This window comes from Gymnoscopelus microlampas (assembly GCF_963454915.1).
Source record: "Gymnoscopelus microlampas genome assembly, contig: SCAFFOLD_38, whole genome shotgun sequence".
Lineage (NCBI taxonomy): Eukaryota > Metazoa > Chordata > Actinopteri > Myctophiformes > Myctophidae > Gymnoscopelus > Gymnoscopelus microlampas.
The window spans coordinates 221334-238059 of record NW_028155792.1 but is presented as its reverse complement, the minus strand read 5'-3'; the positions used below and the strand labels follow the sequence as shown (position 1 = coordinate 238059).

General features: G+C 42.3%; 1 protein-coding gene across 1 annotated transcript in view; it reads right to left on the bottom strand.

Annotated features, from left to right (window-relative positions):
* Window positions 1–16726, bottom strand: part of LOC311041257 (protein NLRC3-like) — a 151664-nt gene that overhangs the window by 98486 nt on the left and 36452 nt on the right. Inside the window, exons 6-10 of the mRNA XM_084086160.1 lie at window positions 14757–14808; window positions 14289–14531; window positions 13639–13677; window positions 4929–6720; window positions 4577–4750 (exon numbers count right to left, since the gene is read on the bottom strand). Of these exons, the coding sequence (XP_083942286.1) occupies window positions 4577–4750; window positions 4929–6720; window positions 13639–13677; window positions 14289–14531; window positions 14757–14808 (2300 nt within the window). The remainder of the gene's footprint in view (window positions 1–4576; window positions 4751–4928; window positions 6721–13638; window positions 13678–14288; window positions 14532–14756; window positions 14809–16726) is intronic.

Below are 16726 nucleotides of genomic sequence, written 5' to 3'. Positions count from 1 at the left end.
TCAGTATTTTTTTTAAATGTCTCCCTTTCTTTCAAATATGGAGTGTGTTGTCTAACTTCAATGTGTCGTCATGGCATAAGGCGCAAACACATCACCATGCTCCATATTTGGGCACAAAAGGGACTTAGGGATCTCATATATGGGCATAGAAGGGACGAAGACTGACATATAAAGACATCTCCCTTATATGGGTATATAAAAGGGACAAGACTGACAGATACAGAGATTCCCATATATGGGCATATCAGTTGGATTGGTGGTGCGACGTAGGTGTGAGGGCCGCGTAGTGGCCCAAACTTCTAATACCTAAAACTATCAATGCTCTTTAACCTTTTGTCACGCCCCTTAGGGACCGGAGGTCAGGAGCCCCTTAGGGACCGGAGGTCAGGGGCCTCTTAGGGACTGGAGGTCAGGGGCCTCTTAGGGACCGGAGGTCAGGGGCCCCTTAGGGACCGGAGGTCAGGGGCCTCTTAGGGACCGGAGGTCAGGGGCCCCTTAGGGAACGGAGGTCAGGGGCCTCTTAGGGACCGGAGGTCAGGGGCGAGAGAATCTGACTGGTTTGTCTGTGGCCAGAAGCAAGTTTGTCTTTAACCAATCACATCGCTTAGACAGGGTCATGTGAGGGGCGCGGCCAGGGGCGTGGCTATGCTTGTAAAATCCAGGGTAAAGCTCCTCCCCTGGCGATAGTGAATGGATGTGTTGACAAGTTACATGGCTACGTCACCGTCACGTTGACTGTTTCTTGTCAAGTCTGTTTCAGATATGTTTGTTTACAATATGAGCTGATTAAACTTTACGCGCTCCTTGTAGTACAGATGGCTAACGTCCATTTGTTCACCTCAAATGCAGTTACTGCTCTGTGACACTCTTTTGTCTTCTCTTTGGTCAGCTTTCCCTTTATTACCAACTAGAACAGAATGTAGCTGGTTCTATACTGGAGCTGCTAGCTAGATCTAGAGAGAATCAGAGGATAGGGAAACAGCTGTCTGCGGTTATGTGTTTGTGTGTGTGTGTGTGTGTGTGTGTGGAAATTATCGGATGCAGTTGTGGAGGAGGCGGGCTCTTGCACTGTGTTGTGTTTATATTCCAAATGGAAGAAACCAGGCTCCCATGCCGACGCACCATTACGGGGGGGGGGGGGGGGGGGGGGACTTTACCCCTGATTGGGGAGCAGTGGGGTACACACACAGACGATCTACACCCCTTCCCTCCCTCCCTCCCTCCTTGTTGTTGAGAACGGCACCACGGGAGCCATCTTTGTTTACATGGAGTGGACAGTGTGTGACTCAGCAACCAAATAATGATGGTCTATTGGTGCTGTTTAGGCCCCAATAACATCTCGAATTTTAATTTTAATGACATTTAGCCTGGATTGTTATATCTCTCTCTCTGTGTCACTACTTGACTGTGACACCAGCAAATACAGGCTATATAGTGGTCACACAGCAGCAGCAGCATACAGTTTCCACAAAACGCCACTAAACGCATGTAACATAGCTTTAGACTGCCTGATCATCTTTTAATTAGCGAAATGAGCACGTTAGCACCGCTAACGCTAACAGGCGTTTTAAGGCTATGTGGGGGTGAAAGACCAGTTGCTAACATTGCAATGCAAACGGTTTTCTGCTCAGATAACCTGGTGAGTTGGTGAATAGTGAATTTGTTTTTAGATAGATCTGGGATTTGATAATAATGTGCAAGCTCCATCTTGTGTGAAACCGGAAGTGTTGCCATGTCCGCTTATTATAAGCAAAAGCGACTTTGGGCTTTTTTTTCTGTAAAGTTCCTTGTTAAATATTGGTAATTATGGGTTGCGTTTTTTGGGGGGGCTTGTTTCTAAAGTGTAGTTGCTTATTGTCTCCGCCAGGCCGAAAGGCATGGCAAGAGAGTATGTTTTGTACCCTGTCCGTCCGTCCGTGTGTGTTTCCGTCCATCTGTGTACAGCTAATCTCTGGCACCGTTGGCTTGATCGCAGCGAAACTGTGCACACACACTCCCTGGGTGCCAGAGCAGAACCTCTGCCCACATTTTTAACATGGGTCTGTTATAGCGCCACCAGGAGGCAGAATTTTGCAAAACACATTGTTTGACAGTCCTCAAACGTCACGCAAATCGGTGCACAGTGTATTTCAGATTATTCATATTCCATCTTGATTGGCTAAGATTGGCTTCCAAAGTTTGCCTCAAATTATGAACAAGCCTGCGATTTCCATGAAATTTTGCACACACCTTGTCACATTCCTCAGGTCTTTAGATGTCTCGGAGATTAACTTGTTAAATTTGACTCTGGATCTAAACACTGCCTAACATGGAACTGGAACTAGTTAAGAGAAACAACACTAACCAAACTAATACAAAAAGTAGTTCAAATGCAATGTCAGGGGAACAATGCCTGGTGTTTTGGCTGTGAGCGACTATTTTAATATTTTTTAGTGTACAGCGAAAACAGGAGGGGGCTTAATATATACTCCTGGGGACTACAGTCAACAAAATATATGTTTTAATGGGTAACCACTTCAACCATATATACTTAGTTGACAGGGTCCCCAAGGAGTCTATACTTGGTCATTTCCTTTTTCCATCTACACCAAACAAGTGATCTGATGTACTTCTACGGGTTGAGGCGGCACCTATCAGCGGGGAGTGTTGGGCGGTAGGAGTAGGACAAAGGCCTTTACGTCCTCCTGGTGGGGGCTCCTCACAGGAAGGTGAGTCAGTAGGATACAACATCAGTGACAACACAGAAGTGTGTGTGGGGAGGAATCAATTAGTTTTAAACTATTCACCAACGACAACCTGACTTATACCAGTAGGATTCACAATCTAATTCTCAGGAAGCATTTTTTGTAATGTAACGTTGTCATTAGAGTTCTCAACAGGCCTGAAAATGAAGGCTCGGCCCTAACTGGGCCCGACAGGGCCGGCCCGAGGCTCAGCCCGAACCCGACTATTTCCATCATGTTAGGCCCGAAACCCGAAAAAAACAGAGGGGAAGAAAAAAAAGAAATAAAGATTTTAGATTTTTTATTTTTTTTTAAATATTATTATTCTGTTCTGAATGTATATTTATCTATTATGAAGATGGCGCTGACGGCAGCGGACATTAACTTACACTGTGCTTACACTGTGCTGATTTAAATGAAGTTAAATCCTTCTCTTGCGACTCACGCACCTCTGTGCAATGCGATGCATCGTCAGCATTTCTCTGCCTCTCTCGACCGAGTCTTTGTCTCTCCCCCCCACCCCCTGACTGTCTGAGACCAACTCGAGACTGTTAACCTATTAGCTTAAGTTTACACGTGCTGGGTGAAAAATATTATAATACTGAACTAAACGCGGGTGGATTACATTGTATTGTGAAAATCAGAAAGCACCGTTTCTGGCACTTTACATAGCACGACGGCATAGAGCACGCCGGTCAGTTATCTTAACTCACAAAAACACATTGAACATCCTGTTAAACCTTCAAATTAAAAGCATCTGACAACGTCAACAACGACACATGTGTAGTGTACTGCGTGTATGCACGTTCTCGCGCGTGGCTTGCTATATATGGAAAACTCGCTCCTGCGTTCTTCAATTGATTTCAGAACGAACCACTGAATGTACACTATTGTTGAAGGCTGGTGTACTGTACACCGAAATTGCCGTGGGTTTTTGTATTAAAAGGGCCGATATGGATGCATCATGCGGTAGCCCTGAAACATGAATGTGAACCATGGCTACATATGCGGCAATGGATTACAAGAACGCTCGTCCCCAAACACACTCGCCCGGGTCTAATCCGGCGGCCTCTGTCCGCGAAATGAATGGGTGAAGTGAGTGTGTTTTGGGGCGAGTGTTCTGTTTACCACCGGAACGCTCGCCCAGAATCGCTTTTTTTTTTACTCTCTCTCACTCTGCTGCTGGCTCAGTGAGCATGAGCAGCACAGTGCAAGTTAACGCCAGTAAGTCAGCGCTGTCAGCGCCATCCTCATAATAGATAAATACACATTCAGACAGAACAGAATTCAAAAATATATTATAAAAATAAATAAAATTAAAAATAAATAAAAATCTATCTATCTATCTATCTAGACTGACAGACTGATGGCAATGTTTTTAGAGGACTGAAATTATAGTAGGAAAATAAAACAGTGCTCACATGAATATATGTTGACTGATTCCTTATTCTAGTTTCTGTATGTTCAATTATGATTAGTTAAGTGTTATAGCTACAAGCCACGGTCACTTTAGGATATTGACTGATTTTGCTGACATTGTTAGAAAGAATAGCTGTCCCACTTTTATGTCCCATATAACGTGAACTCACCCCACCATTGGGGGGCGAGACATAAAAGGCGATAGCCCTGGTTTCATTCTCTAGTTTAATACATGTTCTAATGTTTTGGTAACCCGAAAAAAAAAACACTAAAGTTTAATAAAAGTGTTTCAGGGATTTGTATTTCCTCTGATATATGCATTCCACAGCCTGTCTCCTTCTAATAAAATATAAATCAATTAATCACGTAAACTCCATGTGTGTTTAAGCCACGGTATAAATGTTTTTCTTTTTTAAAGGTTCAGGAATACTGACCTGAGTGTCTTCAGTTTACAGTGTGGACTCCCCAGTCCAATACAGAGCTTTTGTACTCCAGAATCCTGAAGATCATTTTGACTTAGATCCAGTTCTGTCAAATTGGAGGAGCTGGAGCTGAGAACTGATGATAACTCCTCACAACATCTCTCTGTGAGGTTACAGCCGCTCAGCCTGAAGAAACAATAGTTATTATAAGAAATGTTTTTATTTCCTTGCCTAAACATAAGATGACATAAAATGTGTGTGTATGTATATATATATATATATATATATATATATATATATATATATATATATATATATATATATATATATATATATATATATATACAGTTATGAGTTCACCTACAGAGCTCTGTTTGAGGCTTTGACCACTGGCAGCAGCCTCAGGAGAGCCTTCTCTGAAGCACAGTATTTCTTCAGGTCAAACACGTCGAGCTCCTTTTCTGATGACAGTAAGATGAAGACCAGAGCTGACCACTGAGCAGGAGAGGGTTTGACTGTGGAGAGACTTCCTGAGTTCAAGTACTGTTGAATCTCCTTCTCTAGAGAATGATCCTTCAGCTCATTCAGACAGTGGAACAGGTTGATGGTTTTATCTTGAGATGGATTCTTCCTGATCTTCTTCTTGATGTACTCAATTGTCTTCTTATTGGTCTGCGACATGTTTCGTGTCTTCATAGGAAGCAGTCTCCGTAAGAGCTCCTGGTTGGTCTCCAATGAGAGGCCCAGCAGAAAACGGAGGAACAAGTCCAGGTGTCCATTTGGACTTCGTAAGGCGTTGTCTACAGCATTCTGGTAGAAGTAAGTGTCCTTGCTTGTAACAAGCTTAGACCACTTGAAGGATTGTGACAGTAGGTTGACACCAGTGTCCATGAATGACAGAAAGACATAAAGAGCAGCCAGAAACTCCTGAACACTCAGATGGACGAAGCAGAACACCTTGTCTTCATACAATCCATGCTCCTCTTTAAAGATCTGTGTGAACACTCCTGAGTACACTGCTGCATCTATGATATCAATTCCACACTCAGTCAGATCTTCTTCATAGAATATCAAGTTGCCCTTTTCCAGCTGTTCAAAAGCCAGTTTCCCCATAGACCGAATGGCCTGACTATTCTTTGTAGTCTGGTCAGAATGTTCCTGAGCTTGACTCTGACTGTCCTGGTACTTGGTATTCTTCTGTTCGGACTGAACCACCATGAAGTGGATGAACATCGCAGTCAGGGTCTTAGGAAGTGCTACTTTCTCCTTAATTCTCAACATGCTCTCCAGAACTCCAGCAATGATCCAACAGAAGACTGGGATGTGACACATGATGTAGAGGCATCGTGATGTCTGGATGTGTGAGATGACTGTTGTGGCTTTGTTCTCATCACTGAATCTCTTCCTGAAGTACTCCTCCTTCTGGGGGTCAGTGAACCCTCTCACCTCTGTCATCCTGTCAACATGCACAGAAGGGATCTGATTGGCTGCTGCAGGTCGTGTGGTTATCCAGATGCGAGCAGAGGGAAGCAGGTTTCCCTTGATTAGGTTTCTCAGCAGCACGTCCACTGTGGTTTGCTTAGTGGGATCAGTCCATTTCACAGGGTTCTTGAAGTCTAGAGAAAGCCGACTTTCATCTAATCCATCAAAGATGAACACAACTCCAGACCCTTTTGAGCTGCAGATTTCTTTTTCCTTTATTTCACCAAAATAATGGTGAAGAAGTTCCACCAAGCTGAACTTCTCTCCCTTCACCAAATTCAGCTGTCGGAAAGTGAATGGAAACATGAACTTGACATTTTGGTTGGCTTTGTCTTCTGCCCAATCCAGAGCGTACTTCTGTGTCATTACTGTTTTACCAATGCCAGCCACTCCCTTTGTCATCACGGTTCTTGGTTCATCTTCTCCAGGTGAAGGTTCAAAGATGTCTTCAAATTTGATTGGTGTTTCTTGTCTGGCTGGTTTCCTGGACGCCGTTTCAATCTGGCTGACCTCATGTTCATCATTGTCCTCTTCACTCCTTTCCTCTACGATGTAGAGCTCTGTGAAGACCTTATTCAGAAGTGTTTTTTTCCCTTTTTCTTTTTTGATCCACTCAAGTAACACGTTAAACTTCTCCTTCAGATTGTTTTTGAATTGTTGTTGAGACACAGCTTCTAAATGACCAAAGCACAGAGGGCATCAGTAAGTTTATGTGTAGCAGAGTGGTTTAGAGCTTCTGCCTAAAGACCAAAAACATAATATCTCCCCCAGCCAAGGAGGGATTCCCTCTTAGGATATTTGTTAGTAGTTAGGCGAACATTAACCCTCTGTTAGTGTTTAAGATGTTTGGCTTTAGTGTCCCTTCCCACACGGAAGACCAGGGTTTGAAACCTAGGTTTTACACATGGTATAGTCAATGTGGTCCAATATTGACCAGCTCAGTGGCCTTGTGGTTAGAGTATCCGCCCTGAGGGCTCGGCAAGACTTACTTACTTCATATTTAATCACACGCTAACACTTGTTCAATGTTTGTTTTATTATGAATCACTATATCAGACTGTATTAAATTAAAGTGATTTGGAATTAAACACCAGCCTGTTGTATTGTATTTGTGATATAACGATATTTTAATCCATTTTCACAGAGGTATCACTACATCACTGGGGCGGCAGTGGCTCAGGAGGTAGAGCGGCTGCTTGGGGATCGGAAGGTTCCTGGTTCTATTCAGGGCTCCCTGTATTACCGTCTAAGTGTCCTTGAGCAAGACACTGACCCTCCCTCTTGTTTACATCTTCTTTTAACAACTTTTAACCACCAAACCTTATACTTTTAACCTTATATATGGAGTCCCCCAGGGGTCTATACTAGGCCCCCTCCTGTTTGTCCCTTTACACCAAATATCGAATGTTTTTCCCTAGAATGTAATATTATACGTTCTTATTGCTCTGTATCATATTAAATATGTAATAAATAAGTCATAACTGCTCTTTAGAGTGTTAACAGTTAAACTGTATAACAGTATGTTTGTTTAAAAAATATAAACGTATTCTGCACATATTCTTTCAGAACTGACCATCAGCATCATTGTTAGCTGAGTCTTATGATGGAAGTTCAGATACTATTTTCATTATGTAGATATGATATTCATACAATTAATCTATTGTCATTATGTAGATATAATGATATTCATATAATTAAGTCGAAGTCAAGGTAAAAATGTGCCCAACATCTGCATGTTGCAGATACTGTGCAATATGGGGTGTAAGAAGGTGACCATACGTTGTAAGAAGCATTAAACTTTCAGCATAGTTAGTATATGCCATAATGTTCATTTTCAGACGAGAGGGATGTCAGATTTGACCTCTGAGGACCGTGAGAGGTCAAATCTAACATCCGCTAGTCCAACTTAACAAATTGGGAATACAACCGTTGAGTACCATAACCGTATATATACGTTTTTTGAAAAGAAAACATTTTGGAAAACATTATTATTATATATTTTTTTTCACAGCACCAGGAGATATCATTTTCCGAAGATTTAGACTCCAATCCACTTCCTGGTTAACTTATGACTTCAAAAGCCTGTATCTCGGCTCCTCAAAAATGGTTAAAAATCCTGGCACTCAACGTACATTTATTTAATAAACCTCTGGCACCCCAAGTGTTAAGTTTGGAACCAAACACAGTAGAAAAACGTTTAAAGTATCATTTCCAACTAAATAGGGCCTTTTCATTTTGTGATACTTTTGACCTGATTTCAAGGAAATGCTTTTAAGTCGTCGAAGTCAAGGTAAAAATGTGCCCAACATCTACATGTTGCAGATACTGTGCAAAATGGGGTGTAAGAAGGTGACCATACGTACTGTTGATACTGATGTGGTAGTACTGTCTTTGGCTTCATTAACACTTCATCTGCCAGAGTTATTTCAGATTTTTTGCTGTTGTCTGCCAGAGATTTTTCATTGAAATTTAAAAAGTACTCAGGAGCCGAGATACATCATTTTTAAGTTTTAAGTTAACAAGGAAGTGGATGGGAGTCTTTTCCTTCGAAAAATCATATCTCCTTGGTCTTTGGATCAAATTGGAAAAAAAAAAATTCAAAATATTTTCAATTTTTCAATAGAACGCGTTTATGCGTGATTGGCGGCCAAGTGCGCTAATTAATAGATCGCATTTATGCGTGATTGGCAGGAATTGAGTTAAGCAAGATGGGCTGTGGGTTGCCTTTGGTCGTTGATCAAGCTTTCGGTACATAGCAGTTCATGAAATGGTTGCCACCAGGACTCCAACACAGTGTCTGACTCTCCCAGTCTTTCATGCTTTCAGCGGGTGTGACACTGTATATGCGTTCACTGGCAGAGGAAAGAAGACTGCTTGGGAAACTTGGAAGTCATTCCCAGAGGTGAATGAGGCTTTCAGTGAACTCCTACATATGCCAAATGAGGTCAGTGAAGGATCAATGTTCCTGCTAGAGCGATTTGTGGTGCTCATGTATGACCGAACCAGAGAGTGCACGGAAGTGAATGATGCCAAAAAGCAGCTCTTCACACATAAGTCAAGAACACTAGACTAGAGAACATTCCTCCAAACCCAAGCACAACTGTTGGAACCAGGCATTGGTCCTGGAACCAGAGATGCCAGAGACATTTGACTGGGGCTGGACAAAGGAAACAACTGGGTGGCAACCATTTTGGACCACACTCTCTGAAGCATCAGAATCGTGCCATGAATTAATCCACTGTCGCTGCACGAAAGGGTGTACTGGACGATGCAAGTGTGCCAAAGCTGCACTCAAATGTATCGCACTGTGCCTCTGTTCTGGAGACTGTAAAATGTTGATAATTACCATTATCATTATTAGCACAACTTTGGTCTTGTATAGCGCAGACATGACTGCCAGAGCCCAGGTGTATGACTTAGCTCGTTTGGCCAAATCGTGGTTGATGGGTGACCCGGACAATATTAGAGTGTATAAAAGAGTGGTTTTGGACAAATGTATCCGTACCTTGCCATATGATGCCGAGAAAATGGTGAGCTATGGTAACCCAAAGAGTGTGGATTCTCTCATTAACCTTGTCGAGAGCCACCAAGTCACTGCTTCACGCATTTGTTACTTCCAGGCTGGACTATTGCAACTCTTTATTATCAGGCTGCCCAAGTAAGTCCCTAAAAAGCCTTAAGATAGTCCAGAATGCTGCTGCGCGCATACTGACAGGAACCAGAAGAAGAGATCAAATCATTAAATGCAGAATAGAGTTCAAGGTTCTCCTCCTCACCTACAAGGCTCGCAATGGACAGGCACCAGTGTATCTCAAATAACTCATCAAGCCTTATGAACCAGCCAGAACACCATTGCGTTCATAGTATGCAAACATTAATCATGTTTGCATACTACTTCAGGAAACCCCAAAAAGGTTAGAACAGGCGGCAGAGCATTTACGTTTCAGGCACCTCAGCTGTGGAACCTTCTCCCAGAACCTTCTCTCTAGATTAAAAACCTTTCTCTATGATAAAGCCTATAGCCAAAGTGTATAGCTGTGTAGACAGATGCTAGGTCATTGTTGACCTGGCATCCCATAGTGTGTATAGTTTCAATGTACAGGCTGATGTAAGGTTCTTGGTTTACGTAAGTAGTTATTGTTGACTATTGTTTTGCTTGTGTACTGCTTTGTTATTTGATTACTACTTCTATGCATTTGCTGTATTATTGATGTACTATGTTGTATTATGATGTCCTTGCTTACTGTAAATTGCTCTGGATTAAGAGCATCTGCGAAATGCCTGCATTGTGAATTATAATTGTATTATGTTTCTCAGTACTCAGTCACCTATAGTCATCCTCTCTCCCTTTCCCTTCCCACTTCCCTCCTTCCCCTCCCTCTTTCCTCTCGTCCTCCTTCTTCTCTTCCTCCCTTTTGGTTGTGTGGGTTTGTGTCCCACTGGTGCAATTATAAGTAACACTGTATGGACTCACGCTCCAGTAAGGCCTGCCTCTAATTCCACATCCGAGGACCCACTACCCGGAGTTTCTTTTATCTCCAACAGCAGTTGGAGACTGTCACTACGGACCCCCAGCTGCAGATCAAGAGTGTGACTGCGGACCGGGCCTCTCCATGGAGCACGACCGTGGATTTCTACTATATTACACTATACCACTACACTGTATGTTATCTTAACATTCTTATACCATTATATACTGTATACACATTATTGTTGTACTATATTATATTATTATATACTATCTTACACTATTATATTTGCTACTATTGTTATTACTACCACTTGTATCTCTCTCTGTCTCTCCCTCTCTCTCTTTTCTTTCCCCCCGACACGGTCGAGGCAGAAGGCCCCCACCCTATAGCCTAGGGTCTGCCTGATGTTTCTTCCAGTTAAGGGGGAGTTTTTCGTTGCCACTGTCGCAAAATGTCTTGCTCAGGGTGGGACTGTCGGGTCTCGGCTCTACATGTAAAGTGTCTTGAGACAACTTGTTGTGATTTGACACTTCACACTTGACACTAATAAAATTGAATTGAAAGACAAAGTGGCCAGAGGCTGGCAAGAGCAGGGAAGTCCAGGAAAAGGCCTCCTCAGCGAAAAAAGAAACGGAGCGAGAAGATGAGGTGGTGAGGCGTAGGCGGTCTTTGAGCGGTGGGACACCTGATCTGGGACTGCCCCGGAAGAGAAGAATCATGCCCACCGCAGCATCCGCCGATGGAAGTCCAGGAAAGCCCTGCCACATGACGACCTCCTACGGGGGTGCTGAATGCTCTCCTCCCCACATGGTTCTAGTGAAAGTGAATGGGAAGGGTGCAGGGGCCCTGGTGGATTCAGAGAGTGCAGTCTTGCTCGTCAACTCCAATCACCTTGATCAGCTGGAGCCTAGTGAGATGGTGCCTTTAATCTGTGTACATGGAGATACGAAGAAATACCCGGTGGGTAAAATACAGCTCACCACAACTCAAGGTACCTGTGAACTGAAGGTAGGGTCAGTCCCCTGCCTCCCGGTTCCAGTTTTGGTTCGCAGAGACTTTATGACAGCTTTTATGAAAAGCTGTACAGAAAGAGAGAGGTGAGTGTGAAAAAAACCTCAATGTACTGCAAAGACAAAAAGAAATGGACTAACTCCCTCTCAGGTGCCCTCTAAGCAGGTGTGTGTCGCCCCAGAAACTGAAGGAAGCGGGGGACCCAGTTCAGAAGAGGAGTTGGAGAACCCGTTTCCAGAAGAACTGTGTTCTGGTGAAGTCGAACAGGGGCCCCAGTTGTTGCAGTTGAGTGAACAGTTTGGCGTTGCCCAACTAGAGGACCCAAATCTGATGCAGGCCCGGAGCAATGTGCAGGAGATAGAGGGGAAATTGGCCCCAGGGGTGAGTAAACTGATACCCCCATGTTCTGATAAAAGATCAGCTCCTCTACTATGTTCAGATGCTGAATGGTTAGAAGATATGTTTATTGGCCCAAGCCTTATGTGTCCACAGTTTTACACCTGGCCCACAGCCATGTCCTTGGAGCACACCTGAGAAGACAAAAGATTGTTTAACGGTCCGGTTCTATTGGCCAGGAGTGGTAAGAGCCCCAACGACTACTGTCGAACCTGCCCAGAATGTCAAATGAAGGCACCAAAGCCACACTTCAAAAATCCTCTGATACCGTTTCCAATTATTGAGGTGCCTTTTGACAGAATTGCCATGGACCTAGTGGGACCACTAGTGAAATCTGCGTATACTACTATATACTTGGTGTACTTGACTATGCCACCAGGTACCCAGAGGCCACGAAGGGCATTGCACGGGAGCTGTTCCATCTATTCAGCCGGGTCGGGATACCCAGGGCGATTCTGACTGACCAGAGGACCCCGTTTATGTCCAGGATCATGAAAGATCTGTGCCGGCTCCTCAAGGTCAAACACGTCCGAACTTCAGTGTACCATCCACACACATATGGACTTTGTAAATGTGACCTTGACCTTGATTTAATGTATGTCCTTGGGTTCTGCCAATCTCCAAAGTATCATCAAATGAATGGGCAACCCCAACTTAGTTGTAAAGAACGCCTTGAATGTTTAGAACTTAGTATTTAGTTCCACAATTATATATGTTTGACATTTAAAACCAGTGGACTGGCGGCCATCTTGGATTTGACCTCTCAGATGTCAAATCTGACTTCCCTCCCTTCTGAAAATGTATTTTATGGTATTTACTAACTATGCTGAAAGTTTCACGCTTCTTACAAAAAGTGCACGATTTTATTGCTAAACCACTCGACTAATGAGGGCTGGTTGTCTGTATCCTGTGTGTTTTAATGTTTTTGAGCACACGTCTAAACTTAATTCCCGGCCGTCGGCAACCACATAGTGCTAAAGTATAGGACTTAGTCAATACAACTTGTATCTTGTGTTATTTTGTAGTTTTGTTTAGAATCAGTGAAATTTGTTTTTGTTTACTGCTGTGTTCCTTTTGTTTTGTAGTGATATCCTAGTGCTTCCTCTGTCCCTCTGTTGTCGCTAACTGTCTTTTCTCACCTGTCAGTTTTAAAATGTTCACCTGTGTCTTGTTTAGCCCCAGCCAATCATGTGTTAATTGTCCTTAGTGCTGTTAGTCCCTGTCTATTTAAACTCCCCTGTGTTTGCTGTTCACTGTCAGTATTTGTTGTGGAGTTCTAGTGGTTTCCCACTGCAGTTTTATTAGTTCATTTATTGAGCTCCTCGTGTTCTCTGTCATATTAAAACTCTTGCATTTGGACAGCTGTACCTCTGGCTCATTGATCTACCTTCTCCTGACTCACACCCTGACACCAGCTTGTTAAACAGTCGGTATTGACGCATGTGCACAATGTTGAGTATAGACAGAAAACCTCCTCAGAATGTGTGTCTAAAATGTGTTAATACCTGTGTGACGCAATGGTCTGCCAGGCCCACATTGAGATTAATTAACATTGAAAATAAAGTTTGCAGAAGGCTCCCCTTCTTGACTTTTCCGAAATGTCTTTGAAATTCTAAAATGTTTTTATCTGGAAACTAAATCTAGCCACTTTAAACCAATACTTTCATAACTGACCATTGGCTTCACAATGCTGATCAGCAGGTGGGTCCTTACCATCACTGTTAGCTGGGTCTTCTGATAAGAGTTCAGCTCCTGCATAAGGAGAAGAGGATAATGAATGAGCTCTGTGAGAGGACATGATGTTCAGGTAATGGGACTCTTGTCATTGTACAGTATCATGTTTAGATATGTTGACATAATGGATGACAGTGACACATCAGTTTCTCTCTATTGATACCAGGTGTTTCTAGTAATGAACCTGATGGTAGCTGAAGGCGGCCATGTTGACAGAAATGCAGTCTGGTAAAGAACTATGTGGCTCTGCAAGAGGCTAGCCATCCATAAGAGTGTGTGCGAGTGTGTGTGAGTGTGTGTGTGTGTGTGTGTGTGTGTGTGTGTGTGTGTGTGTGTGTGTGTGTGTGTGTGTGTGTGTGTGTGTGTGTGTGTGTGTGTGTGTGTGTGTCTCTGTCTGTCTGTCTGTCTGTCTGCCATTCTGTCTGTCATTCTGTCTGTCTGTCTGTCTGTCTGTCTGTCTGTCTGTCTGCGTGCGTGTCAACCTGAGATCCACATAGTTTGACCTTTGTTGCATGTCTATGGATATGGACATTTTAATAGAATATATGTGTTTGTCCTCTGGTGATTGGGCTGCATTCACTCTATGGCACTGCTGCTCTAAACTAATGTAATACTACATCTGATCTTACCAAGGCTCTTCAACAGGTCGGGTTGGTGTTGTTTGAGAGCATCATAAAATGCTGCTCTGACGACTGTTGCACCTGGATCTATCACAGTTGTATACAGCATCCTCATTTGGTCGATAGGTGTCTTCTCAGCTAGAATCTTTTGATAGATCTCATGATGAACCATGGTTCCTAGACTGTCTACTATAGCCATGACTGTGGAGGCGCGTTGAATCAACTTTGCCCTTTTCTGAATCACAAACTGTGCTGCTTGCAAGAGGAAAAAATAGTGGGAAATAATGTCATTATATGAATGATAAGTAAAGCTCTCACCTGTACATCCCCACATAAATAGCAGTTTAACAACTGGTACATTTATAGTTTTACAATATGATATTGAGGATGTACACCTAGGCAAACAAAATGTAGCACCAGCTAACGACTTACTTATTAACTTAAGCATTGAACAGAAAGAACAGAAAAAACACTCACCTTTCTCTGCATCGTCTGCATCATTTTCTGAAGTGGAGCCATCATCAGCATCCTGTTGTACCAATTCATGTTATTTTAATCATATAATGACTGAGTGAGCGCTATTAGACAACATAATGTATTGTATCGATGAATTGAATACACAGGACCAATGGAAACAAGCCATGGTGCTTTCTTGGGTTAAATCATTTTAGCATTACTTTGTATAGAACTTTACTTTCAGTGTTTTTTTTTTGCAGACTGTTAATAAAGTATTCAATCAATCAATCAATATGATATTGGCTACAGTAGTGCTTTTCAACCAGAAACTCACCACCTTTTATGTCCACTGTTAGATTTCATATACTGTAGTAATAGCTACATGTTTCTTATGAATATAACATTTCTTTGAGCCTTGTTTAAAGTGTAGGCACCAGTACCTTGCTAAAGTGACGTCACATATCTCTCAAATACCCCCCAACTACTGTATATCATATTAAGTTGTGGTCATAATTATTCAATGGTGGAAGAACTACTCACATTTGTTACTTATCAAAAAATTATCAATGCCAAAAAGTAGAACTACTCTATTACAAGTAAAAGTCCAGAATTCTATGTTTACTTGAGTAAAAGTATTGGCAACATATCCTTAAGTACTAAAAGTACATATGAAGAATGTCCCCTTTCACAAGTTTGTATGACAATATTTTGAAAATAGCAGATCTACAAGCTCACAATGTGTACAAATCTACAAAGTACGTAACTTGTAACTAAAGTTTTCAAATAATTGTAGTAAAGGAGTAAAAGTATAATAATTGCTCATTCTTTAGTTTCTCAGTAGGACTTTAAGGGCTCTGATATTGACATGAACGACATGAAGCCCTTTGACAAAATAAATACATTTAATAACCATTTAAATTAATTAAAGCATAATGTAGCAACTAGAAAAAGTGCTCGTCGGAGCACAAGTTTCCACCAGGTCAGGTAGGTTATTGTGGGCCAGCAATGTTCGGAATTCACCAATCAGGATGGAATATGACAAATCGGACAGAACCGTCTTGATCACTTGACTCTAGAGATAATGTGTACCGATTTGCATGATGTTTTGGACAAGATTTGTAGTATATAAGTTATATAAAATGTTTTTTTTTCATGCAAAAATTGGCCTCCTGGTGGCTCTATAATAGGGCAAAGTTGAAAGTTCCACCACAATCGGACGCTGTGTTCATGATTTGCGGCATTTTGTTGAAAACGGGCCACTCCTGTCAATCTTAGCCAATGAGGATGGAATATTAAAAATACGAAAAATACTTTTCGTTTAATGACTGTAGATATAGTGGCCCTAATTTAGCAACGGAGCGTAAAAAAACGTCCAAGTGACATTTATCAAGCAATCCTATCCACCTGTTTCCTAGGCCTTTCACTGTGTTCCACTTCCTGTCTTTCGATCCAATGAAAACCAATGAAACCGGTCAGATGACCAATGACATCCAGGAATCCGACAGGAAGTGGAACACCCAAGGCCTAGGAAACAGGTGGATACAACCAGTCCTAGCGTACATTTTGTCGGAGTGTTGATAAATCTGACGGCTGAAACCAAGTGTCATCTAAATAACACGCTTTAAATAAAACGCCCCGATTTTATGACATGAAGAACCAGAATACGACCAAACAAAGCATAGAACACCAATAAGAAAGGGTTTCCCCCACCCGCCTCGCTGCCTATCAAGTCACACACACACGCTCACGCACCTAACTACTTGCAAGCCGAACTGTCTTTCATGTATTCCGTAACGGTACAATCTTTGTCACATTGGCTAGTAGCCTACATGAATGACTGATTATGATACCAATCACATCATACGTTTATTAATTTATTTAACCCATACCGAGCAGTGTGCGTTCACGTTACACTAAAATAAAGCAGTCATTTAAAGGTAGGGTAAGTGATTTGCTTTGGTTAAAATAAGTGTTAAATAGCTCTATATTCT